This window comes from Leucopleurus acutus, assembly GCF_964270905.1.
Source record: "Leucopleurus acutus genome assembly, chromosome: 18".
Taxonomy (NCBI): Eukaryota; Metazoa; Chordata; class Mammalia; order Artiodactyla; family Delphinidae; genus Leucopleurus; species Leucopleurus acutus.
This window is the reverse complement of record NC_139160.1, coordinates 11,822,374-11,849,538: the sequence shown is the minus strand read 5'-3', so window position 1 is coordinate 11,849,538 and position 27,165 is coordinate 11,822,374. Positions and strand designations below refer to the sequence as shown.

At 42.3% G+C, this 27,165-nt stretch overlaps 1 protein-coding gene across 2 annotated transcripts in view; it reads left to right on the top strand.

Annotated features, from left to right (window-relative positions):
* The window catches only part of DCLK1 (doublecortin like kinase 1), a gene marked incomplete at both ends in the record, with an annotated part of 324,629 nt that overhangs the window by 142,556 nt on the left and 154,908 nt on the right, over positions 1-27,165 (top strand). For both annotated transcript variants that reach the window (XM_082859399.1, XM_082859403.1), the window contains one exon: positions 25,058-25,157. In XM_082859399.1, the coding sequence (XP_082715525.1) occupies positions 25,058-25,157 (100 nt within the window). The remainder of the gene's footprint in view (positions 1-25,057; positions 25,158-27,165) is intronic.

Here is a 27,165-nt window from a genome sequence, read left to right as displayed (position 1 = left end):
GACACCTGTCACTGGATTTAGGGTGGATAATCCCAGTTAATCCAGGATGATCTTAAGACCCTTAACTTTTTAAAAATAGTGTCACAGTCACAGTACCTGGGATTAGGTTTTGGACATATCTTTTGGGGGGCCACCATTCAACCCACTACACACACCAATGGACTCATGACTTCAGACACTCAGATTATGTGTCCTGACTATTGGTTCCAAAACTGTAATCGTTATAGAACCAGGAGAAGTAAACTATCCCTGAGCACTGCAGGGATACTGTAGAAACTAGTCACTGCCATCAGGAGCGTCCTCATCTGGCTCAGGAAAGGGAAGCAGAGGGAGATTCTGCTGGAGGAGGTGGTGGATGAAGGGACTCTTTCAGCAGGCTCGGGACCCTAGGTCCCCCACTGGACTCCAGGGCTTCTGCTCCATCGAGCTTTGTCTCCACTTCTTGCCCTTGAAGCTGACCCCTTCCAGACCAGCAGGGGCACCACTATGGGAACTGTGAGAGGTGTTCATCAAATGTCTTGCCTGATGGCTGAGAAGAAAGGATGCTTTCAATTTTGAGATTTAAATGAAAATGTTTCAGGCTTCCCTGGTGGCGCAGTGGTTGAGAGTCCGCCTGCCGATGCAGGGGACACGGGTTTGTGCCTCGGTCCGGGAAGATCCCACATGCCGCGGAGCGGCTGGGCCCGTGAGCCATGGCCGCTGAGCCTGTGTGTCCGGAGCCTGTGCTCTGCAATGGGAGAGGCCACAACAGTGAGAGGCCCACGTACTGCAAAAAAAAAAAAAAGAAAAGAAAGAAAATGTTTCATTCCCCACAACTATATTTTTTGAAAAACATGCAAAACCTTAACAACACTTTTTTTTTTTGGACTCACTGCTCAGCTTTGACTCTTGTTCTGGAATTGCTTTTGAGGTCAAGATTTTACATTATTGAGTTTTTACCTTGGGGTTTTATTGCCCAGATCTTACATGTTCTGTTATCATCCACATTTCATGTGGTTTAGTATTTGTTCCAGTTGTATTATTCAAATCTGTGTAAGCATCTGTTTTCTTTATTTTTCATGTAAGACAACTGTTTCTCATGAGAACGTGGAGAGGTGTAAACCAAGTTTCCACTTAGCCCCAGGCCTGGACCAGTGGCTGTGTGGTTTCCAAGACACTCGCTTTGTGGGTACATAGACTTCTAGTTCTGTTTATTAGAGATCATAATTGAGAAAACTACTCAGACTGTTATTCATATATGTTAATTATTTTGAAGTAAAAGTATAGATTACAGATTCAAGATTGTGTACACTAAATTTTATGTTGTATGTGTCTCTGATGACAGGACGGGAATACAGCATGGCTAAAAATGAAACAAAACAATTAGGGAATTCCCTGGCGGTCCAGTGGTTAGGACTCTGTGCTTCCACTGTAGGGCGCACGGGTTCGATCCCTGGTCCAGGGAACTAAGATCCCACAAGCCATGCAGTGCAGCCAAAAACAAACAAACACACAAAAAACACAGAACACTTATATATGGGGGGGTGGGGTGAGAGAGAGAGAGCGAAAATAGTGAGTAGTGAGTGCAGAGAGAGGGAGCGTGTGGAGGCATGAAGAAGTTGTCTCCAAGTGGGTCCAAAACCTACATCCAATATTCTAGCAGCTTCCGGCTGGCCTGCACTTTATACATCATGCTGAGAAGGAGACCCCGAGCCCACCCCAGGGCCAGTGGCTTTCCCTTCTGGAGTCTCTTCTGTGACCTGCATGTAAAAAAAGGTCCCGACCTCAGAGCAGTGGTTGGTGTCCTTTATGCCTAAGACACGCCCCCAACACACACACACCTGGTCGACCCGCCCGTTCCCGGGCTCCACCCCACAGGTGACTTGGTAGCACAGGGCACAGGAAGTGGACGTTGTCCAGGGATCCAGAAAACGTGATATGCATTTTAGAGAATCTGTGGCAGGAAGAAGCGGGCCAGTTTCATGGCGCTGGGGAGCTGGTCTGGAGTGGACTGGAGGACAGCCAGAGCTCCCCACGTCACCTTGTTGCCTGGGAAACTTTCACAGTGAAATACGTGCTTAGCTTAGTAACCTTCCTCTCCCCAAAGTGCTAACACCTGAGGGCCCTGGGGGGCAGGAACATCACGTTGGGGATGGATGCCCCCAGTCACCTTTCCTCCCTCCTTTCCTGACTGAGCCATGCCCGAGGGGAGCCCTGGGGACGTCACATGGCCAGGCCGTCAGTGGGAGGGGTGCTGGGCTGGACAGGCCCTGGAGGTGAGGAAGGGGCAGCCAGGGGTTGGCAGAAACCTACAAAAGACATACTGTATCAGGCGCAAAGGTCAAAAAGCTCTGTAACCAGCCCCCCTCCCAGTTCCAGGAAACGCGGGAGATTCTGTGGGCCTCTGCCCTCCGGTCATCCAGGACTACTTCCTGTCCCGAGAGCAGGATCGGTGCTTGTGATGTACTCACAGACCTGGAGTCTAAGGGGCTTTGAGGTGACCCTGATGCCTGCACGAAAATTCGAGGTGAGCAGGGCTGCAGCTCTGCTGAAGGTCACCACGGCACGCCTGGGACCCACCAACTTGTCCAGTATCTCGGGGTGCCCCGAGCAGGAACCTGCACACACCAGCTCAAGCCACAGGGAGCTGATTAAGCCACAGAGAAGTCCCTCAGAACCTGGCTGTGGTGGGGTGTAGGCATCCCGGGACTGGTGTGGGAAGTAGTCACAAGGATCACACTCCAGGTTTCCTCTCTGCACTTGCCCCTCCCCCGGGGTCTCTCTTCCCCCTTCTCCCCCTTCCCCTCCGCTCCTGCCCGGTCATGACTCTCTCTCCCCACCCCTCCCCCTTCTTCATCTCTTCCCAGCCTCATCCCCACTCTCGCCTGGGTCCCAGCTCTGCCCTTTATCAGTGTGTGACTCAGCAGACACTCTCAGTGTCTCTTTCTCTAATGAGCAGATGCTGACACCTGCATTAGAGGTTGCGGGAATTAAAGGAAACGTCACAGTGCCCTTGACCCCACTGATGCTTACCTGGCGATGCTTCCTTTCCTTCCTTTCCTCAAGACCTTCAGGGGAGGAAAGCCCAACAGTTGTTATAAGCATTTTATTAATTATGTTTCTTTTTAAATTCACTTGCTGTGACTGACCATCTAGGGTTGCCTGGGACTTGAGGGTTTCCTGGGGTAGGGGACTTTCAGTGCTTAGACCTGTAACCTGCTGCTCTCCAGGGAAAAACTGGGGCAGGTAGGTCCCTCTCGTAATACGCCATCTTAACAAACGTCATTTTCCAATTTGTTTTTCTCTCAATGCATAAGTGAATCAATGAAACTTTTTCCTTATGTATATATTGCTGCTGGACTCAACCACTATTTTGTCTGACGAGTGTACCAGTGCTTTCCTGGAGGCCAATTTTAGGGTTTTTTTTAAATTGTAAAATATAAATAACATAAAATTTACTATCTTAACCATTTTTAAGATTACTGTTCAGTGGCATTAACTACTTTCGTATTCTTGTGCATCCAACTTCAGAACTTTTTTGTCTTTTCCAACCGAAACTCTGTACCCATTAAACAATAGCTGTCTTTTCCCCCTCCCCAATCCCCTGGCAACACCATTCTACTTTCCATGTCTAAAAATTTGACTCTTCTAGGTACCTCATAAAACGGGAATCATGCAATATTTGTTCTTTCGTAACTGACTTCTTTCACTTAGCATAATGTCTTCATGGTTCCTCCATGCTGTAGCACATGTCAGAATTTCCTTCCTTAAGGCCAAATAATATTCCATTGTATGTCTTGACCACGTTTCTTCATCCATTCTTTGACACTTGGATCGAGTCTACCCTTTGGCTATTGTGAATAATGCTGCTGGGAACATGGGTGTGCCAATACCTTTTCAAATCCTCACTCTCACTTCTTTTGAGTGTATACCCAGAAGTGGAATTGCTGGATCACATGGTAATTCTATGTTTAAGTTTTTGAGGAGCCACCAAACTGTTTCCCACAATGACTGCACTATTTTATATTCCACCAGTGATGCAGAAGGCGTCCAACCTCCCTACATCTTTACCAACACTTGTTATTTTCTGTTGTTGTTTCTTTAAATGATAGCCACCCTAGTGAGTATGAACCAATTTCAGTTTTGTAGTGAATTGTATTTTCAGAAAGTTCTTACATTCATTTTTAAACTGTCCCCTTACTTTGAGCTCTCTGTTTCTCACATATGTATTGACAAAAGCAAAGTTTTCCTTAACTTCTATGATACCATTTCAAACCTCTATTAATTTGCCCTGTGGCCCCCCTCTCTTTGGAATGAGAGGTTCAAATCTCATTGATTTATTGCCCTTGTTTTTTTTAATCTTTTGGTCATTCTTATTTTTATATGGCCCTGAAGAATATTTCTAAGGTCAGTGTCGACTGAAAAAAAATGCACAACCTAAAAGTTGAGAATTACGTTTTATTCTGTGGACTTTCTGAGGACTTAAGCCTGGAAGACAGCCGCTTAGAGAGCTCTGAGGCACTGCTCTGAAGAGCTAAGGGAGGAACCAGGATATATGAGAGTTTTTGCAACAAAAAACGGGAAGTTGGAGCATCAAACACTGAAAGATTACTGTTAATTAAAGAAAAACCAGGCAACTCAGGTCAATGAATTTAGCACTTTTTTATGTATGGGAAGATGCAGGAGTCTGAGCTCATTGCAATCATTCCTTTGATATGCACCTTAGCTACCTAGGACCAGGATCCTGTTTTTCTCCATCCTGGATCCCTTCCAGGTGCACAGTCAGGGTGACTGCAGTGGCTGATGGCTTGAGGGCCCCAACACCCCATGTTTACTGGTATGGCAGGCGGCCTTCCTCTCCACATCAGTCACAGTGCAGAAGACCCCAGTTTTAAAAAGAAAGAGAAAGGAAGGAAGGGAGGGAGGGAAAGAAAAGAGAAGGGAAGAGAAGAGAAAAAAAGAGAAAAGAAAAGAAAAGAAAAAGCAAGTGCTCTTCCGACCACATGCCTGTGGAATGGGCCGTGGAAACAGAGGACTAAGTGTGGGTTGATTCTCAGTGGCTTCTAGTCAGTCTTGGAAAAAGAGAGAGAGCAGTTGGTTTCTTAACCAGCCCTTAGTTGCTTTCAAATGAACTTTCCTTCATGGTAGGACGTTTCTAGGTTTTACTGAGCAGAATTTTTCTCTTTCTGTGCTTTGCACAGCAGTGCGTAAACTGAGATCCCTTTATTTTATTTTTTAAGATTTTTTTTTGATGTGGACCATTTTTAAAGTCTTTATTGAATTAGTTACAATAGTGCTTCTGTTTTTTTTTTAATGTTTGGGTTTTTTGGCCATGAGGCACGTGGGATCTTAGCTCCCCGACCAGGGATCGAACCTTCACCCCCTGCATTGGAAGGCAAAGTGAGATCCCTTTAAAAAGTAAATATTTTTAAATGTGGAAACATCACTTAACAACCAAATGAGTAAAATTTGGCTAAAAAAGAGCATATCAGTCTCACATGGAATGAGGGCTCTGTGTACACAGCACAGAAGCTCCTGACGCTGGTGTGAATTCAGTTGAGTTGGAGTCAGCATAGAATGGGTGGCACTGGGCCTTTGGATGGACTGGTCATATGCATACAGTTGGTCAGTGCTTGCCTAGTCTGGACCATTGGTCTGAATAGAGTAGTGAGCTATTGGCATGCACAGGAATTTTCCTGTAATGCTTGTGGAGAGACAGTTGTGTGTATTTATTTTGAACAATTATTAGCATCGTTAACAACACGTTTGTGAAGTAGCTGTCCTGTGTTCAGGAGACTCTAGGTTTTGAAGGGTTAACACACAGCACCGGTGACCTAGGAACTGCGTCTTCTACTGCGTGATGTAAAGGAACTTACTGATTTCATGTCAGAGCAACTTAAGTCAGGACTTAAATCAGAGATCGGCAAGCTTTTTCTGAAAAGGGTTAGAGCGAGAAAATATTGTAGGCATTGTGGGTCCTACTGTCCTCTGCCACTGTAGCGCTAAAGACACCATAGACAATCCCCGAAACGTGTGAGCATGGCTGTGTTCCAATGAAAGTGTATTTGTGGACAGTGAAATTTGAATTTCGTATCAGTTTCACCTGACACAGAATGTTATTCTCCTGATTTTTCTTCCATCATTTTCAAATATAAAAGCCATCCTTAGCTCACGGGCTGTGCAAAAACAGGCAGCAGGGCCAGATTTGAGTCTCCGTTTATGAACCTCATGGAAGTCAGAGCTTTCAGGAATGTTCATTATTTTTTTTCAATGTTTTTAATATCCAGCTGTTTTTTTTTTAATTTATTCTTATTTAGTTTTTTGGCCCCGCCATGCAGCATGTGGGATCTTAGTTCCCCAACCAGGGATTGAACCCGTGCCTCTTGCATTGGAAAGGCAGAGTCTTAACTACTGGACCACCAGGGAAGTCCCCGGGAATGTTTATTTTGATGCTGAGGTTTTCATATGTGTAGAAAAACTCAGATGCAAGCACATTTAAAAGTATGTTCTATCAAGTTACTCATGAAGATTTGAATGTGAGAGATGAAAGTAAGTATTTCTGGCCACCTGCCTTAGTGTAATTTGGCTGGTTACATTTAATGGCTTCAAGAAGGCAGAGATTTAGGGAGCAAAGGGAGCCTGCCAACTAGGAGAGGATGATGGAGGACTTTAAAACCCTGGGACTGTCTGTGAATTCTGAAGTCATGCATGCGTACAGTTTACACATTCATTTCCTCTTACAAAATGTGTTGTTGTTGTTTTCTTAATAGAGGTTGCTCATCTTTTTATTTTATTTATTTATTTATTTTTGGCTGCATTGGGTCTTTGTTGCTGCACACGGGCTTTCTCTAGTTGCAGCGAGCGGGGGCTACTCTTCGTTGCGGCGCGTGGGCTTCTTACTGCTGTGGCTTCTCTTGTTGCGGAGCGTGGGCTCTAGGTGTGTGGGCTCAGTAGTTGTGGCTCATGGTCTCTAGAGCGCAGGCTCAGTAGTTGTGGCACACGGGCTTAGTTGCTCTGCGGCACGTGGGATCTTCCTGGACCAGGGCTTGAACCTGTGTCCCCTGCATTGGCAGGCGGATTCTTAACCACTGCACCACCAGGGAAGTCCCTACAAAATGTTTGCTCCTGGAATTCTTATAGTTTCATTGTTCGTGAAAATTCTCTCTTTTTTTTTTGTTTCCTCTCACAACCCTATATTATAAATTCTCAAAACCTGGCATTTCATGCCACATTACTTTTTTTTTTTTTTTTTTTTGCGGTACGCGGGCCTCTCACCGCTGCGGCCTCTCCCACCACGGAGCACAGGCTCCGGATGCGCAGGCCCAGCAGCCATGGCTCACGGGCCCAGCCGCTTCGCGCATGCCACATTACTTTTGAATGGCTTTAATTCTGCAATTTTATACACCTTCTTATCTTCTAAATTTAATTTGTTTCCAGAAGTTCTGCATGGAAAAGGAGCCATAATAGTTCCTGATTATCCCCAATTATCTTGTTCTCATTTAATACAAGAGGATTTTACTGCATTTTAAGCAGTATTTTTAATCTCAAAAGAGATTGTTTTCCCCAAGTTTAACTTTATAAATGCACCAGGAAACATTTAACTAGTATGTTCTGGTTCTAGAAGCCTTTTTCTGTCTAAAATAAATGGTTTTTCCCAACTTGTTATAATACTGCAGTAATAACTGAACTATTTCATGGTTCTAGAAACACCTAGAACATTGAAGTTTTAATGTTATCATTGACTAGCACATGCCAAAAATTTAGTAATGACCTCTAACCTCTCAGCATAAAATCAGTTCTTGACCATCTCAGTCTTTACATTGACATAACATGGCAAAAACATGGTGTCCTGTTCTACCAAACATCCAGTAAGAGCATCTAATAATTTGTCGAATTAATTATATCTGTTCCGCACTCTCCTGACTATGGAAGCCCCTCGCTATGGTGAGAAAGGTGCCTTTTACTTTAGGACCTCAGGCCTGGGAGGCTTGCAGGAAACATTTGCCTGCTTAGTTTGTCTCTTGCATGTGTTCCTTTGTAAATCACGGAGCAAAAGAGCCACGAGAGGCACTGCCTCGGCTCATTTAGTGTAATTGCTCATTTTAGAGAAGACGCAACTGGCGCTCAGAGATGTTAGGATCCCACTGAGAGCGATTTACAGTCAAGATTAGAAGAATCCAGTTTTACTGATTCATCATGGCCAGGGTTCTGTCCAGAGCCCACTTGTTCTGGAGGCATTGTCTTGACTAATCTCTCCCGGTTTCTATCTAAGAAGTCAAGGAGGTGTCCCAGAAAGGCTTTCCTGTTCTTAATACTCTATCCTGCATATATAATGTAATGCAACTGGGTACCAATAAACAAAGCTTCAAGGACAAGGAGAAAATAAGAGAGCCTGGCTAATCCAGGATCTGTACAAACAACTGTCATACAATCAAGAATTGGTCGTTGTGGCATAGGTGATAACTGGCATAAATGAGTAAAAATCATGTGTTGCCCTTTTTCAGGTTAGCACAACATCTATAGTGTTGTAATAGAATGTCCTAGACTTCGGAGTTTCTGTCTAAAACCCTCTAGAGGGACTTCCCTGGTGGCGCAGTGGTTAAGAATCCACCTGACAACGCAGGGGACACGGGTTCGAGCCCTGGTCCAAGAAGATCCCACGTGCCGTGGAGCAACTAAGCCCATATACCACAACTCCTGAGCCTGCGCTCTAGAGCCCACAGTCCACAACTACTTAAGCCCACATGCCCTATAACCCGTGCGCCACAACTACTGAGTCCACGTGCCATAACTACTGAAGCCCTCACACCTAGAGCCCGCCACCACAATGAGAGGCCTGCGCACAGCAACAAAGAGTAGCCCCCGCTCGCCAGAATTAGAGAAAGCAACAAAGACCCAACGATGAAGACCCAGCACAGCCAAAAATAAATAAATAAATAGCTAAATTTATAAAAAATAAAACCCTCTAGAACTCAAAGTTAATGGAAAAATGAAGCCACTAGCAGCTGATGCTACGAAAAAAAAAAAACCCTCCAGTTAAGTTTAAACCCTACTGTTAAGTTTAACAGTAATCTGGTATGTTTCAAGCCTTCCTCCTTCTACTTTTAAAGTGAGATTACAGGTGTTTTGTGGCTTTGTATTTGTATGTTATTCTCTATTTTTGTATGCATGAAAGATACACACCTGTACTGGTTTGCCAGAGCTGCAGTAACAAAGTATCATGACTGGGGTGTGTAAACAGCAGAAGTGTGTTGCTTCACAGTTCTGGAGGCCAGAAGTCTCAGTTGAAGGTGTCAGCAGGGTTGGTTCTTTCCGGGGTCTGTGAAGGAGAATCTGTCCCTTGTCTCTCTCCTAAGCTTCTGGTGGTTTGCTGGCAATCTTTGGCCTTCCTTATCTTATAGAAGCATCACCCTGACCTTTCCCTTCATCTTCACATGCCGTCCTTCCTGTGTGTGTGTCTGTGTCCACATTTCCCCTTCTTATAAGGCCAACCATCATACTGGATTAGGGGCCCCTTCTACTCTAACATGACCTCATCTTAACTAACTGCATCTGCAGTCACCCTGTTTCCAAACAAGGTCATACTCTGGGAATTAGTATTTCGGTGTATGAATTTTGTGGGGCAAAGTTGAAGCCATAGTCACACCCTTCACCGAGAGACTGCAAAAAAATAACTATTTTGGTCACTGTAAATGTTTATACAAAGACACTTCTCGAGTTTAAAAAAATTTGGTTAACCGTTCATGTGTTTGAACACTGAAGGGCAGTATAACACTACAAATACTACACAAAGAAGTTTGTGGCTCAATTACTGTAGAAATTGAATTATCATAATGGTTTCATTTAAATACACTTTATAAGCATGGCTGTTGTTTCTGGTAGTTCTAACCTGATATCTGATGAGACTGAATGTTAGAGGCAGAGACTGAATATTGAAACTTGAGGTTGTCTAAATGACAGACAAGGAGAGAACCTCAGTGTTGAGATTTACGGTGAATGGTTATGCCTTTTCTATGGTTTTAAAGCTTTAATTGGCTGCTCGTTGTGGCAGTTCATGCTTCCATTTCATTTCTTTTAACATCAAGGAAGTTATGATTGGCATGGACAAATGTTTCAGCATGGGGAGAATGTTCACTCGTCTACTTGTCAGGTATTTCAAAAGAATGTGATTTTCAGGGGCTGTAAGGAGATAGCTTATATAGTTACTGCACTGTATTCTTCACATGGGAAAGAAAACTGGATAATTTACAGACGGAAAGTAAATGTTATTTTCATGTACTTTGCTTAGTGTTGATTGCAGTTCTAATGCCTGACAGCCATTAGATGGAATAATTTTCAGTATGAAAACAGTACAAGGGAAAGAGAAGCTGGAAACTGCTGATTTATTTTGCCTTCTATGCCATGATTGTTGGCTTTTCTGAGAGTAATCTTAGAAGTTTATGCTTTACCAGGGCTGCATACAATTACTTGCCTTCTGCTAAACACTTGTTCTGTGCCTGACACGTGTCCATACATTATCTTATCAGATTCTTTCTGCCATCTTGGGAGGTGGATGCAATAGTATTTTCATTCTCTCTCTGAAGAAAAGGAGATTTCTAAATGTTGAGTAATCGGCCCAGGTCACCCAGCTAGTAATGAATGGAATTGAGTTTTAAATCAGATGTCCTCAGATTCCAGAGCCGCTCTTCGAAGCTTTTCAAAGCTACGACAGCCATCCAAAGCTACTGTTATATCTTGTCCTGTATTGGTGTTTCATGAAATGAGAATTAGACCATAAACATGTGGAAACATAAACGTGTCCTCATCCAAACATTGAGAGTATCTCCCGGTCCTTGCTAGATGTTCCCTAGATAAATGCACTGACCCTTTATGTGCCATTAGGGACGTTCAGAGCTAATCACGACAGAAGGCCATCGATACCGTAAGACTAGTTTCTGAAAGAAAGAAGAATCATGTCAACTTACTTCTCACTAGTGAAATACCTAATAAATAAAAATCAACCATTAGAAATGATTTATGAAAAGCTTTGATTTTTATCCTCTCACTTTGATGTCTTAGGCCCCAAATCTATTTCCCTAGATGGCTGAGTTTTATTTACACAGTTTCCTTCCAACTAGAGCTAACATTTGTAATAGTTTTTAATGGCCCTGGTGATTTTCACATTTGGGCAGAGCAGATGTGACCAAAAAAAATACTGTGTATGATTGATTTTTATTTTTAAGAGAGACCTTTCCCTTGGAAGGTGAAACTGGCAGCCTTTCAAACCATGATTAGCCCTTATAACCAGGGGATGACTTGAGGGGCAGGAAAGAGAGGCAGAATGTGCTTTTGGCCTTTATCGAAGGGGTTTAATTTTGTTCCATCTCTACTGAGCTGGTAGTATTTGGTCTGAAATTTCCTGTTATAGATTCTCCATATCATCTGCTTCTCCCCTCTTTGCTCCCAGGAAGGGAGAAAAGAGAGTCATGGTCAGGGATGGGTAAGAGAAGAAGGACTCAAAAAATAATCTCAGTTGAGAAATCCACCCTTTTCCCAGCGTACCAGAGTAAGCACACGAGGACGCTCGCGCCCACACACACGGACACATACAGCATCAACTGTATTGATTGTTCATGGGCTCCCATTTCCAGAACCGGTGGGTCTGGACTGCAGGCTACCTTGACTGCCTTTGGAGATTGCTAGAGTTGGAGTGTATCAGGAGGCCTGGGGGCCTCCCTTGGACCTTAGGTACAGCCACGGGGACTGGCCTTATGCACATGAACCATGGCTAATGACCACTTAGTATGGAATTCTCCCCCAGAGATTGGAAACTGCCTGCCCATGGGTTGAATTCAGGATACTGGTGTGTTTTATTTGGAATGTACAGTGTTTTTTTATTAAAAAAAAAAAAATGCATTGCCAACTTTTAAGAATCGGGGACTTTCAAATAAAAACCTGATTTCACTTTCTCTCAGGAAATCAATGAATCTAGCAACACTGGGCTAACCTTCCTGCAGGACAGGTGTTGAGGAGGTGACCCTTTTAGGTGAGAGGAGGGTTTCGGTTTATAACAGCCCCACCAATTTCCTGTTGTCTGCCTGTGTTAACTGCCATTTTCCACCCCATTTGCGCTGGGTTTTATGATGCTTGGCCCACTTCACTGTTTGTGTTACCCTCCAGGCCTCTGTAAGCATTTGAAGTCATGATGCTTTGCACCTACAGCTCATGCATTGTGGGGAAGTGGCAACCAGCCCCATGTTATTTACCGAACTCTGTATGTAGATAAAAAGGATTATAGAAACTCTAATATATATACTATAGGATGAAGACAAAGAAGAAATATTGGCCTAGAGTGTTTTGGTCACCATATATAATTTTTTTAAAGACCATTGAATAAGGAACATCTGCAAGTATATGTTCATCGTTGTATACCCATATCAGCCTTTATTTATAAAAACAATGTTTTGGGGCTTCCCTGGTGGCGCAGTGGTTGAGAGTCCGCCTGCTGATGCAGGGGACACGGGTTCGTGCCCCGATCCGGGAAGATCCCACATGCTGCGGAGCGGCTAGGCCCGTGAGCCATGGCTGCTGAGCCTGCGCGTCCGGAGCCTGTGCTCCGCAACGGGAGGGGCCCCAACAGTGAGAGGCCTGCGTACTGCAAAAACAAAGAAACAAACAATGTTTTGAAACCAATCCTTCATTTTAGACGTCATAAAATTTTTTATCTTACTATTGCCATGTCTTTCAGCCTTTTGTCAGTTTTGCTTAGATCTCAATACAATTATGCAAAACAGTATTATCATTCAAACAACTCCAAACAATTCTAGAGAATGTTTTCATTAGCAATTTAAAAAAACTATTCTCAAATACATTTTTGGAAGAATAAGTATTTTTTTCTCCAATAATATTTTTGATGCTATATAAATGTTTGTCTTAGCTGCAGACGTTTGAGTTGGGGTACAATAAAAGTAATTTTTTCATATAATAATTTTAGAATGTAATTTTCGGTTGCATTTGGACTGAATACTACTGGAATCATTATGCTCAACTAGAAGTGGTTAAGCGTCCACCAGCCAGAACACTGACCAATATGTTACACATAACACACAGGAGACAAAAGGCTGTATCCTCAGCTCATTTAAAAAATCCAATGTTTTAGGAGCGCTCCCATTGTGGAGGTGTTGATGGTGATGATGGTGGTACCAGCGGTGATGGTGGCCATGGTGTTGATGGTCATGGGGCAGTGGTGATGGTGGTAACAGTCATTTTGGAGATCTCAGATTTATGGGAATGTCATCATTTGAAAAACATCATTTACTTGAGAAGACTAATTTGAATCGTATAAAAAAATCCCTTTTTTAAACATCTTTACTGGAGTATAATTGCTTTACAGTGGTGTGTTAGCTTCTGCTTTATTAAAAAAATCCCTTTTAATGTCAAGCTGTAAAGTCAGACAAGTAGATTAGAAATAGAAAGATTGAAAACAACCAACTCCATACTTTAATGTCAAGCAATTTACAAATTTTCCTGGAAGAAGCATGCTTCCATGGGTTTGGGAATATCATTTTTTGCCTGTAACCTCAAGTGACAAGCCAGTGCACAAGAATATAAAAAGTAGAGTGTTTGTCTTTATATTTTTATCCCTCAAATAGATACCAATTCTTTGGATTGTGATTTTCTTGTGAACCTTTTTTAAAAAATCAGGTTTTACCAAAGGGTACTTGTGAGGAATCAACGTAATGTTAGTTAAGTCTCTCTTTGGGGCCTGGCACATCATAGGCCTTTGCACTGGTCTTGGGCTCCTGAAACATCAAGGGGGAAATAAGTCATGCACTGATTCACTGGTCATGTGCACATAGAGATAAGAGTCAGTAAAATTGCAAGAGAGCTAAATGCTTTAAGTACATCTTTAACTCCTGATCAGAGAAACCGTATCTGAGAGTGCTGCCTTGCATAGGTTTTGTGGGCTGTGTTTGGCCCTCTGGGTTTGAAGCCCAACCTTTGTGATCCACGCTTCCTAATTCACCTGCACTCCAGGAACCCTGTCGCAGAGCACCTTAAGCCAGCTTTTCAGTGTCCTAAGTTTAATTTGCCCCACACCTATCCTGTTCAGGGTTCCCAGGCTTACGAACATTTAGTGGAAGCATCTCAGAGCATCACTTTTTTGTCCTTCCTCTTGACATTGACAAACGGTGACCCTGCTCTGCCACAAACACAAGCAAATGGAATAAACACGCATGAAAGAACACACTTTCGTAAATCTTTTTGGAAGGTGTAATTATTTTCAAGGAGCTTTATATGGTTGTTTCTAGATCAAAAGTTGCGTGGACTGAATGCAGCCCAGAAGAACTTTTTGTATGGATTTCTTTATGTGGTGTTGCAGATATATATATATATATATTTTAAAGTTGGGGGATATGAAATTTGACAACAATTCTTATTTAAATATGAAGTCATAAAGTACTGCAGGGTGACACAGCGCTTGGTGCTGCTGGCTTTAGACGTGGCATTTATTATCCTTTTTGCTACAGTCACCACTGAAGTTTGCCTGGTCCGCCTCCCTCATCTGTTTTCTCTGCCAAGCCCAGGCTGGACCTGTGTGGCGACTTTCACCGAGGGCAGCCAGAGCACCTCTCAGCATTGGCAGTGAGAGCTTGAAGTATTTCTCGGACTTGTTTGAAGCTGCCATTATGCCCAGCGCCTCTGTTCAAATGTTAAGCAGACAGCTCAGTATTAACTCCTGGTGCCACATCTTCCCCTTGGGGATTGTTTTTCCTCATCTGCTCTGAAAAGCTCTGTATTCGTTGGCTTCATGTGTCTCATAATAGTTTATGTCTTCTTTTTCCAGTGATCGTAGTATAATGTTTCTGCCTAATTAGAATCTGAGTCACAATCTCCACTACCTATTTACATGGATCTTTTAGAAGATCCTCTCAGCAACAGCATGTAAGTTTAACTCTTTTTCTAGCCCTGAAAAGAATGACTTGAATCAGGCTTGTTAAATAACGCTGTTCTTGGGCGCGTGGCAGCCCTAAGCTTGAACGTCCCTTGCCTTAGTCCGTTAGGTCTGCTGTAACACAATACTGTAGGACTTCCCTGGTGGCGGCAGTGGTTAAGAATCCGCCTGCCAATGCAGGGGACATGGGTTCAAGCCCTGGTCCGGGAAGATCCCACATGCCGCGGAGCAACTAAGCCCGTGCACTATAGAGTCCGTGAGACACAGCTATTCAAGCCTGCGCACCTAGAGCCCGTGCTCCATGACGAGAGAAGCCACCACAACCAAGCGTAGCCCCCGCTCGCCGCAACTAGAGAAAGCCCACACGCAGCAACGAAGACCCAACACAGCCGAATAAATAAAATAAATATATAAATAAAAATAAAAACAAAATAGTACTGTAGTCTGGGTGGGTCATAAACAACAGAAATTTATTTCTCACAGTCCTAGAGGCTGAGAAATCCAAGATTGAGTGTCTGGTAAGAGCCTGCTTCCTAGATGGCTGTCTTTTTGCTGTAAACTCACCTGGCAGAAGGGGCAAAGGAACCCCCTCAGGCTTCTTTTATAAGGACCCTAATCCCATGACCTAATCACCTCCCAGAGGCCCTGCTTTCCAATACCATCACACTGGGGGCTAGGATTTCAGCATATAGATTTGGGTGGACACATTCAGAACGTAGCATCCATCTTGAGGTAAGTGGTATGCATTTGCTTCTGAGCTCAGATCAGAGATTATTTGTGCCCTCTTTAAAGAGATGACTGTGTGACAGTTTCCACGTTCTTGCACTATGGTTTAACTCCTTAAGTGAAGAGTGGCAGGTAGATTAAGCTACTTCTTTTTAATAGATTTTATTTATTTATTTATTTATGGCTGTGTTGGGTCTTCGTTGCTGTGCGCGGGCTTTCTCTAGTTGTGGCGAGCAGGGGCTACTCTTCATTGTGGTGTGTGAGCTTCTCATTGCGGTGGCTTCTCTTGTTGCGGAGCATGGGCTCTAGGCGTGCAGGCTTCGGTAGTTGTGGCATGCGGGCTCAGTAGTTGTGGCTCGAGGGCTGTAGAGCGCAGGCTCAGTAGTTGTGGCTCGCAGGCTCAGTAGTTGTGGCGCACAGGCTTAGTTGCTCCACGGCATGTGGGATCTTCCCAGACTAGGGCTCCAGCCCCTGTCCCCTGCATTGGTAGGCGGATTCTTAACCACTGTGCCACCAGGGAAGCCCTTAGAATAAGCTATTTTAAGGATGTGGTAGCCAACAGGAGGGAAGTCTCAGGAGAAAGCAAACATAGCAGTGGGATTGAGGTTACATTAACTTGTCAAGAGGGCAGAATTGGAGGCCTCTGAGGTCAGCTCTGTTCTCCACACTCCTCTTTCCCAGATGTTCAAAGGTTTTAGTATTCCATTCTCAAATGGTAGCCCCAGATTCCTCATCATGATGCCTGGCCCAGAGACCTACCATGCCTGACCAGTGCCATCACTAATAGTAGCAGCTGCCCGTCCCCCTGTGCCTTCCCTGTGGGCCAGTAGTTACTGAGGGCTTTAACTACCTTCATTCATTGAATTCTCAAGGAACTCTGCACAATAAGCCCCATTTTACAGATGCAGAAACTGAGGCTGAGGACGTTTAATAGCTGCCCAAGGTCACATACCTATTAGGTGGCAGAGCCAATGCCCCCTGTCAGTATTTGGTACTAGAGGGTCACTTTACTCCTAAAAAAAAAAAAAAAAAGAAGAAGAAGAAGAAGAAGAAGAGGATGTTAGTATTTAAAAAATAGGATAAGTAATGAAAGAACCATCATTTAGAATAGGTTGCTGTCCCATGAAGGATGGTGACACTGTATGAAGAGCGCGTTGCTCCATCAGAGAGGATGCTCCATGGCGGTCTTCCCTAGGTGATGTCCGTGTGAGCCAGTGGCTGAGAACACACTTAAGGAATAGATGTACTTTCCATTCCATAATTATTGGCATTTTTTTTTTCTGGTTGACCCAGCAAATTAAATTGCTTGCATTTCAAAAGAGAACATTTCTTTTTTCCATTTCTTTTAAGCATCAGCATGTTATTCCAGTGTTAGCTCCGAGCCAATTCTGAACTTCAACAATATTATCCACTTTTGCAAAACAAGATCCTAGAGCTTCAAACTTGTAAAAAGCAGTTTGAGGAGCTTTCTTTTCTTCTCTTTGTTACTATTATTTTACTATTATTAGAATAATATATTGCTTTTCTTACTGGTTATATCTTTTTCTGGGGAAGAACCATAGTTTCTTGAAAATATTTTTCCTTATTAGAAATTTCTTTGTTTTTCATCTTTACTGGAGCATACCTGCTTTACAATGTTGTATTCGTTTCTGCTGTATAACAAAGTGAATCAGCTATACGTATACATATATCCCCATATCCCCTCCCTCTTGAGGCTCCCTCCCACCCTCTCTATCCCACCCCTCTAGGTGGTCACAAAGCACCAAGCTGACCTCCCTGTGCTATGCAGCAGCTTCCCACTAGAATTTATAGCTAGAAGAGCAATTGTAAAATAAACTACCGTTTGTATAAGTTTGTCATCAAAGAAATGAAAAAGTGATAAAGGAACAATGGAGAATGTATTTTTGTGACAATAATATAACGTATTCCTAATATTTGGCTATAAGCTAATTGTAGACATATTTTAGAACCAGAAATGTATGGAATTACATGATTATAGAACAGGAAAATTCACAGTGGTTGACTTATAATATCATGTGTCATAACAATGCTCAATGCTAAGAGCTAAGAAATGAAGCCAAGTATGGAATGAAATTGGAAGAGAAATCTTCTCAAAATTAAGTTTTGACAGGAGGAGGGGGCCTATGTGTGTCAGTTTTAACTGAGAGCTAATTATAATGGTCATATTACGAGTTGTGTAGAAAGGAGATTGTTGATTCTGGTGCCTTAGATACACAGGTGACTGGACTTTTTTTCAAAAGTCTAAGTATTCCTTTTTGGTAAAGATTATCTCATCAAAATGTGGGCAACAGAACCTTTAAAGCTACCCTCTTTAACTGGTATCAAGAAGAATGAGAAATTATTATCATTAGTATTATATCCTTTTTTAAAAAAAGAAAATTGAAACAGAAAGGATAGGGATACTCAATGATTCCAATAAATGGACTGAATTTCTTGGCTTTTATTTTTTGTGGTGGTTTGTAATTTCACTTAAAATACATTAAATAGGTGACAGTGAAATATTTTTAGCATCTCTAACATACCAGGAGACACCTGATAAAGACACAGTGGCTGGTGTGGCTTCAAACATATGAGGCCATGGCTGCAGAGATATCCCTAATTTCGTTGGTAGAGGTCACTCTTGTAAAGAAAATCTCATCATACAGGCGCTGCTGAGAATCTCGCCCTGTTCCCTGATGTCAGCGTCACCATGGAGATCTCATTCCAGTAAGGGGGAATGGATTCCACAGTCCTGCTTTGGAAACGTGTAAATAGCAGATGCTTTTATTGCCTTTGTTTGAATCTCTGCCCTTGTAGAGCAACTCAAACCGGAAGCTCAGAGCAGAGGAAGTCCATATTTGTCTGCTGTGATTTTTTTTTTCTCCCTTCCATGTAAGCAGCTTGGTCCCCTGGGACGAGAGTGCATAAAGACAAGTTAATGGGAAAGAGATGAATTCAGATTTCACATAAAGAATGTCAGAAAACTGAATAATGTTTTCCTTGAGTCAAAGAAATAATTCAAACTTGCTTTAATACTTTTTATTATAAGCTATTCATGTACAATATATGGGATAACTAAATGGTTTTATCAACTGAAATTTATAATACAAAATTGGAAGGGTACATGTTTCTATGAATTTGAATAGACTTGTTTTCCTGAAACTTGGTAGTTTAAGAGCCTGCGTCTGAATTCTAACTGACCTGGTTTCAAATTCCTATTGATCTTCTGTTTAATCTGGCTACGTTTTTTTAAATCTTAAAATAGGGAAAATAGTAGCATCTAACTATTGTTTACTAGTGCGTCTCCCTCATAGCAGAGGGGCTTAAATGTAATAATGTATATTGAAGGTTAAGTATAGTAATATATATAGAAACATTCTTGTTGCTATATCACACCCAGAAGAGAATTTTCATCTTTTCTTTATATCTTCATCACATAATTACTGTGGTAAAACAGAACCATTACAGAAACTGATAAGTAAGAGAATTTAAGTAACCGGTTCAAGTGTATACAATGACTATGGCAAATCTGTGCTCAGAACCTGTGTATCCTGATCCTCATTCAAAGGCTTTTTCCAGCACATCTGGCAATTATAATCGTCCATGTTTTTTCAGATACAGTGGTGTTTATATTTGGGATTAGATGTTCACATAGTAACCAAAGTGTTAGGTAAGAACTGCAAATTAATTGATGGAATATTAAGCCTTGTGTGCCATAAACTACCTCTTTTATGAATTGTATACAGTACATCTGTAATTTTGTTTCTAGTGTAGGGACATTTCAACAAAGGACACTTTTCGCAGAGGAATACAAATCTCCAGTTCCCACAAAACTAAAAGTTGGTGACAGACCCCGATAGGCCCTGATTAAGGTAATGGTTCATAGAACTATATATACGTGTGGAAGCAGGTAAACATATTTGCAGGTGACTGTCACAGCATCATTTCAGTGGAAACTTTTTTTTTTTACGTCTTTATTGGAGTATCATTGCTTTACAGTGGTGTGTTAGTTTCTGCTTTATAACAAAGTGAATCAGTTATACATATACATATGTTCCCATATCTCTTCCCGCTTGCGTCTCCCTCCTTCCCACCCTCCCTATCCCACCCCTCCAGGCGGTCACAGAGCACCGAGCTGATCTCCCTGTGCTATGTGGCTGCTTCCCACTAGCTATCCACCCTATGTTTGGTAGTGTATATATGGCCATGCCTCTCTCTTGCTTTGTCACAGCTCACCCTTCCTGCTCCCCACATCCTCGAGTCCATTCTCTAGTAGGTCTGTGTCTTTATTCCTGTCTTACCCCTAGGTTCTTCATCAGTGGAAACTTGGTGGAAATCAGAGGCATGAACCCAACTTCTTGTTAGCAACTTCTACCAGCTTTGCACCAATTCCCTGATACTAATTCAAAGTGTGCTTTGCACCAAGATAATTATACCAGTAGAACCCCTGTTCTCAAAGTGAGAAGGGACATCCATATGCTACATTTGACCCAAATCTACTTAGAGAAGAAGGCTGTTTGTTGTGCCCAGGAGTTACATACTAAGTTTTTTTTTAACGTTTTATTTGTTTATATTAGGTATAGATTTGATTTATAGTTATTTGGAAGGAAAACTATATTTGGGCTAATAAAAATAGCTAAAATTTATTGAGGATTGATTCCCTTCAGATTCACAGTCGAATTCTTAAAACCACCAATATGATACACGGAGGCACAAAGAGAATAGCATCTACGGGGCAGAACTGGGTTAATGCAGAACCCGGGCTTTGACGACAGGGCTGTGCTCTTGGGAAATGGTGCCAGAGCAGATGTTCCCATTGTGACACAGAATCGCACTCAGGGAGGCACTGCCTCTGCCCAAAGTTTAGGATCTTTGGAAGCAGGGTTTCCTGATTTGCTCAAGTCAGTGGTAATGGCAGAGCACGAGCTGCACCCCAGCCGCCTGCCTCCAGACCCATGACAAACCACTGGAAGGTATTGCAGGTTACTCTCTGCTGAATTAGTAATTCACCACAGTGTGTTAGGAGTGTCCGTCTGTGCACATATGTGCTGGAAATGAATAGGGGGCAGTCGTATTCTCAAGGAAATGAATAGAGGGCAGTCGTATTCTCAAGGCCTAGCAGGGTGGCTGGCAAATAATAGGTGCCCAATGAACATTTATTGAGTGAAGATTAGGTGTTCAGAGCAGGGGCGAGGCACTTTGGATTGGAGTGGATAGAGAAGGTAAGGCTTGGATCTTCAACTGAGCTTTGACTCATAGGAGGGATTTGCATAGGCAAAGAGTTAGTAGGAGGGGATACCTAACGGGGGAAAAAAAATCATACCAAAGCCACACATGCATAGGAAAGAAAAAGCCCTTTTCCAAGGAGAATCAGTAAGGCAGATCAACTGGAACATGTTTCAGGTTGGAGCATAGTACTTAGATTTATCTCTCTATCCATCCACCCACCCATCCATCCACCCATGCATCCATCCACCCACCCACCCACCCATCCACCCACCCATCCACCCATCCATCCACCCACCCACCCATCCACCCATCCACCCATCCAATGCTTATTAAGTATCAGGCACCATGCCGTGGGTAAACCTACCATAGACTTGAAAGATAGGTTGGAAGCAGATTTTGAGGAGTCTGGAACGCCAAGCTCAAAGATGAACTTGAATTTGATGATAAGCCATTGATGCTTTTCTGAGCCATGGAGGGAGATGGTGAAGGTTTTCTGAGGAGAAGGAGATTAAGAGAATGAAATAGGACTGGTGGGAGAGAAAGGAGATGGGAGTGAGAAAAGCCATGGGAGGGAAATGCTAAGGTCCACAGGTGAGAGGCTAAGCTCTGGACTGATGTGGTGATGGGGGTGAAGAGGAGGGGCAGGAAAGGCCTGGGCTTGGGAGACGGTACAGAGTCAGCATCTGTGGCCATGGAGACAGTGGAGGCGGGTGTATGCTGACAATACCAGCTCTTCTGGGGGCAAGAGAATGATGGTTAAACAGGAACAGGTTGGACTTTCTTTTCTCAAACTTCTTATCTCTGCCTTTGCATCTTCCCTGGATCTAATATTGATGGTTGATTCCAGCATCTGATACCTGCCAACCAGAGAGTTCATGAAAGAATAGGTCAACTCTCACTACCTTGTTGTAGCAAGGAGCATGGTTTTTTTTAATCCATAAGTGGAACTTATTTCTCAAAGCTGGTTACCACTCTGACTTTTGAGAACCTCAAACTTAAAAAGGAATAACAATGTGTAAATATATAAAATCAGATCATTATGCACAACGTTGGTTTTACATTTCTCTATCTTTTCTAATCTTTTGAGATCAGAATGTACAGTAATGCCTAAAGGAAAGTTCTCAAAGTATATTGGCCTAGAGAAAAGGGTTATAAATCTTACTCTGTTATTCTTTATTGTTAGATGGAATACATTTACAGCTACCTCAATATCAGTGATAAAGAGTGAGAGCACGGATAATTGAAGGGCATAGATTATCCTGAATCCATATTTATTGTAACCTTGTGTTTAAGCCTCTGCTATCAACTGTTTTACCAAGGCTTCTAACAGGGAGCAGTTTTATAAATTTGAATTTGATCTACTGACCGTACCCACCTTCTCTGATGGGAGGTTGTGAGCAGGGAAATGGCTAAATGGTGCCAGAGCAGAAAGCACAGAAAACATCACAGTTTCTGACAGTTGAACAAATTCTTGATTTTAGTCACTGAAAATTGAGACGTAAATGAATACATGTTGCTTGGCATTGAAAGGACTTTTCCCTTTTTTTGTGCTGAGCGATGACAGTTAGTTTTCCTTAATCATCACTGCGTTCCTTTTACGTTCTTGGAATCCTGGAGTTGGAAACAACATCAAAAGTTCATCCTTTTTCAGTTCCCACTTGCCAACAGAATTATACCTAAACTGTCCAGGCTGCATCATTGTCTGTTCCGTTCTCTGAGTCTTCTGGGAGGCTGGTCATGGGATTATGATGGATGGGAGTTGGCTGGCAACCTGTTCATAACACACTGTAGTTTTGATAGTTATTTGTCTGCTTAGCAGTGGCATAAAATAGGCACCAGTAGGTGAATGTCTTCTCGTTGGCCATCTGATGCTCTAAAATGCAAATGATGGGACTGTGAGGAAAGAAAGGACAGTTTCTTTTGGAAAACAGTACTTTTCATCCATCAGAGCTTTGTCATCATAAAGTTTGGCGCAAAGCCTGGCACAGAGTAGGCCCAGCATAAATGTTTGAATGGTTTAAAAATTAGCCAATAAATATTTATCAGCTAGAGAAATATGGCAGCTCAGGAGTAGGGTAAGTAACTCTTATTTCCTTTGCGTGTTCTTTTCACTTATGGCTGTCAGCAGGGTACCAAAGGGACCCTGTCAGACAGGAGTCCATACCAATGTGGGTGAGAAGAGTTCCAGAATCACATGAGTCTGGGAAACACTATGTTCTTCTATCATCTCCTCTTTGGAGTTGCAGTGTACATTAGTGCACTAAGGGTTTTGAGAAGACCAGAAATAAAGAAACCTGTTTCTACTGGTTAAATATTTCCCAAATCTCTTTGGCTATGGGACCATTTGGGGCACAAATGCTATTAATCATTCTCACTTTAGGAAATACTGCTTTTTTAGGGTTAATTCACATTTTGCCTGAAAAAGACACGGTTTCCCATTCTTACTCATTTTTGTATGCATGTGTGCTGTATGCTAATGGACATACAGTCGGCACAGTATGGACTTCTGCATGTAAAATGACAATGGCCTACGTAGGGTTGGTTGGGATGATACCCATGCTGATAAAGAAAGCTGGGGTGAGGAGTGCTGCGTCATAAAGGTAAAAATGAACAAGGTCGTGGTTGGAATCTGAGAGAGGAGTGAAACAGAGAGTGGGTTCTGAATTCAAAGAGCCTGTTTTTAACCCAAGTAGACAGAGCTTCTGACACGAGTCTTAAGACCTTGGGTCTGTCTTCCTCGATGATTTCAAGGTCCCCCTTAAGTCACCTGTGTTTTCAAAGCTTTTGCAGACACCATAAGTACTGACAACCATGAATGCCCCTAACTCATACTTAATGCTTACCATCAAATATTAGAGAAATATCATTCTTAAAGCCTCAACCAAGCGATTATTGGGAAATGAGAGATTATTTAAGAAAAACTATGTAAAGCCTGCACAGCATTGCATTTGGGGCTCTAAAGTGTTCTCCCAACTTATTTCTGGAAGTCCTACAGCATCTTTGACTTGTCAGGGTCATGCTCCAGGAACTGACAAGGAACAGAACCCCACAGGTGCTCTGTGGATGAAGCTACCAACAGATAAGGGAGGGGCTCGTAGGAAACACAGACCCAAAATATCTCACATATCAGACACAGGGAAGCTTGTCTCTGGTCCTTAAATATCCGAGGGAAAGTGCAATAGATAAATAAGAAGTCTATTTCATGCAGTTCTGAATGGTGCCTTCAGTTGACCGCTTTACAATCTGCTCCAAGCAGTCAAAGAAAATTGAAAATAGATAGAAATCAGCAGCGTTTCCGGTGCCTTCTGCTGGCATTATACATACTGTGAACGAAAAAAGTATTACACCGCACATCCACGCATCCACAGACAGAGAGCAGTAAGCTTGAAATTATTCATCTGGACCACATTTACTTGGAAAGCGGCATTTAGCTCGCGGAGTTCGTATTGGAGAAGAAATTGAATAAATATCAAAAAGTTGAAAAACTTTCCCTTTGGGTGACTACAAGCTGGGGAGCCCACAGGAGTGTTAAAGTTTAGCTCAGCTTGAGTGCAGGGCATACAGTCCCTCCGTATCTAAATCTCAGAAATGACTTTTTCTATTATTTATGTATTTATTATTACTGTATTCTATTATTCCTTGTATGAAGGGTACCATTTTTGTTTTAGCTGGAGGTAGAATGGGTCTCAAGGAGATTGTTATATTCTTGTTAGGATATAACTATTCTTCTCCGTTTGGTACCCCAATGATCATCGTGTGTATGGCAACTATGGTATCAGTTACTAGAAAATGTATTTGTTGCTAAAATCAAATGCTGACTTTTATTGCTATCAGGGACTGTTAGGTTTGGAAGCGTGAAGGAGCACTCCTTTTTCCACATGTTGCTGCATCCTCTCTGTTATGAAAATAAAGGGTTCTTACCTCATATCCTATTGATATATCAAGTAATAAATGTGACAGTTACCGGTTCTGTTTTCCTTATCCCGTCTTCCTGCACCACTGAAACGGAACAAGTTTCTTACTAGTAACAGATGCTTGCAACCTTCTTTTGAAATTCCTCTGGAGAAGCTGCCCTGTTGATTCCATTAGATGGGAAGTGGCTTTATGCAGATGTCCACTTGCAGGGATGCACTGTTGTAATTGCTGTTCTGCTGACCCCTTGCTGAGTGCCATGCTTTTCTCTTGTAGGTGATGTGCCTTCAGGACTTCTTTGGTGACGATGACATTTTTATTGCATGTGGACCGGAGAAGTTCCGTTACCAGGATGATTTCTTGCTAGATGAAAGTGGTAAGGAAAAAAAAAAAAAAAGGTTCAAAACCAGGGGAAATTTGAGGCAGCTTTCCAAAATGAGCTGCACCAGGCCAAGATTATGTCAACTCAAAAGCTACCAAATCAGTTTCAGATCCTCAACCAACATGGCTTTTCCATATCTTGAATTTCTTTGATTTTTTTTAATATAGAAAACAGATGAAATGATCATTGGGAAGGTTAAATCATTTAAAGGGTAAATTACCAGTGGCTAATTTATAACCATTTCATAACTAAATTGATGTTCTATAGAAAAATCATGGTGCCGATTTCTACATTTTTAATTATATATTTTTGTCAAAATGTGTAGTTGAAAGATGTGTAACATAAAATTGTTGAGTATATGTCTAGACTCAGCTTTCACATGGCCTCCTTTATCCTTTAGGTCCTAACTGAGAAAGATGGTTTCGTGTCCTTTTCCTTTAAATGCTTCAGAGTTTGTATGTCATTAGAATCTATGAAGGATCAAAAGAGAGGAGGGAAGCTCCCTTCCATTGAAAATGGAATTTGATTTTCTTTTTACATTTGTTAGAGGAGGAACAGCTGATTAAGAGGAAAAGGTGCATCTCAGCATATGAATGTGAAAGGTTGTAACTTCAAGGATGATGTTTTCTGATACCATAAATCATCTCAGAATCTTAACAGCATCACAGGGAAGATTATTGCCCTGAACAGAGACCTTTCCTTGATCATATTACTTCTGGTTTAATTAGGGACATAGTACATATTTATTGACAATTCAAACTGTTGCTAGTTGGAAATACTTTTTGACGTGATAGTGAATTTCTTGCTTAGATGAATGCACGTAAATCGGTGAGTTTTTGAGTGAGTGGCTGGGAAATACTGGAGCTCCAATACAGCTGATGTACATTCACGTAGAGTATCTACGTATCACGTAGAGTTACATGTATTTAAACACACTACAATTATTTCGTCATTTTAATGTGACTTAGGGTATATAGGGAGGGATGAGAATAAGAGAGATTGTCCCTTTACCATGAAAATTTTAAATGCCCAATAAAAGTTTATATAGATATATCCCTTGAAGAGATTTAAGTCATTTTGGTTGAAAGGGCTTAACTGGAAGAGTGGTTTGGTGTCTCTTTCCCTCTAAATACCTTCCATCTTTATCTCTGATAGACTGTCCTTGGGGGCACAGATTTATGTACACCTGTCACACATATAATGTCCTCTGGGAGGGCCTTCTTCAGGATGAGGCAGCTTTGCCATTGTGCAAAACAACTGAATGTTAGGAGTCAGGCAGAAGAGCTGGCAGCACAGTTTTGAGAAAAATAAACTGCCTTGACTTTTGATTTAAAGAAAATAGCTGTTTCTGATAGAATGGTCTGAGAGACCAGATGCGTTCTGAAATGAGAGTTTCATTTGTTGCTTTAATACAGAAAGCAGCCTGTCAGACTCGAACAGGAATACAGCTCAGTTTCAAATCAGCAGAGTTGGCCTGGGGTTCCCTAGCCCTCCATCTCTACCCAGCCCCCAGGTAGACTTGGGGCTTCTCCCCGACCCTGCCTTGCTTGGTGTGGCCTTGTGCTGGGCTTTCCCTCTTGACAGTGTGCTCTCAGAATGCTGCAGCCTACTCGTGTTCATCTGCGATGGTGGGCAGGCAGGCTTTCTGAAAAGTACAACAGAAAAATCCCTGTACTCTCCCTTTAGAAACCTTTCTTATTAATAGGAATGCATATATATATACACACACACATGCACACGTGTGCACGCACACACACACATCAAGGGATATTGACCATCACATATGGCTTGGCCATTTGAAGGACCACTTCAAACTATTTTAGTGAGAAAGTGAGAACTTCACATCCTTTCCTGAGATGAATATACCCTAAGCATTTCTTGGTGTGAAATACATTTGCTGAGTAACAGTGTCCTCCCCCATCCTCAGAGAAACACGTGGATTGGGGGAGGGGGTAGAAAGAAGTCTAAATTGAGATTTTTACTTCCTTGGATCAACCTACCC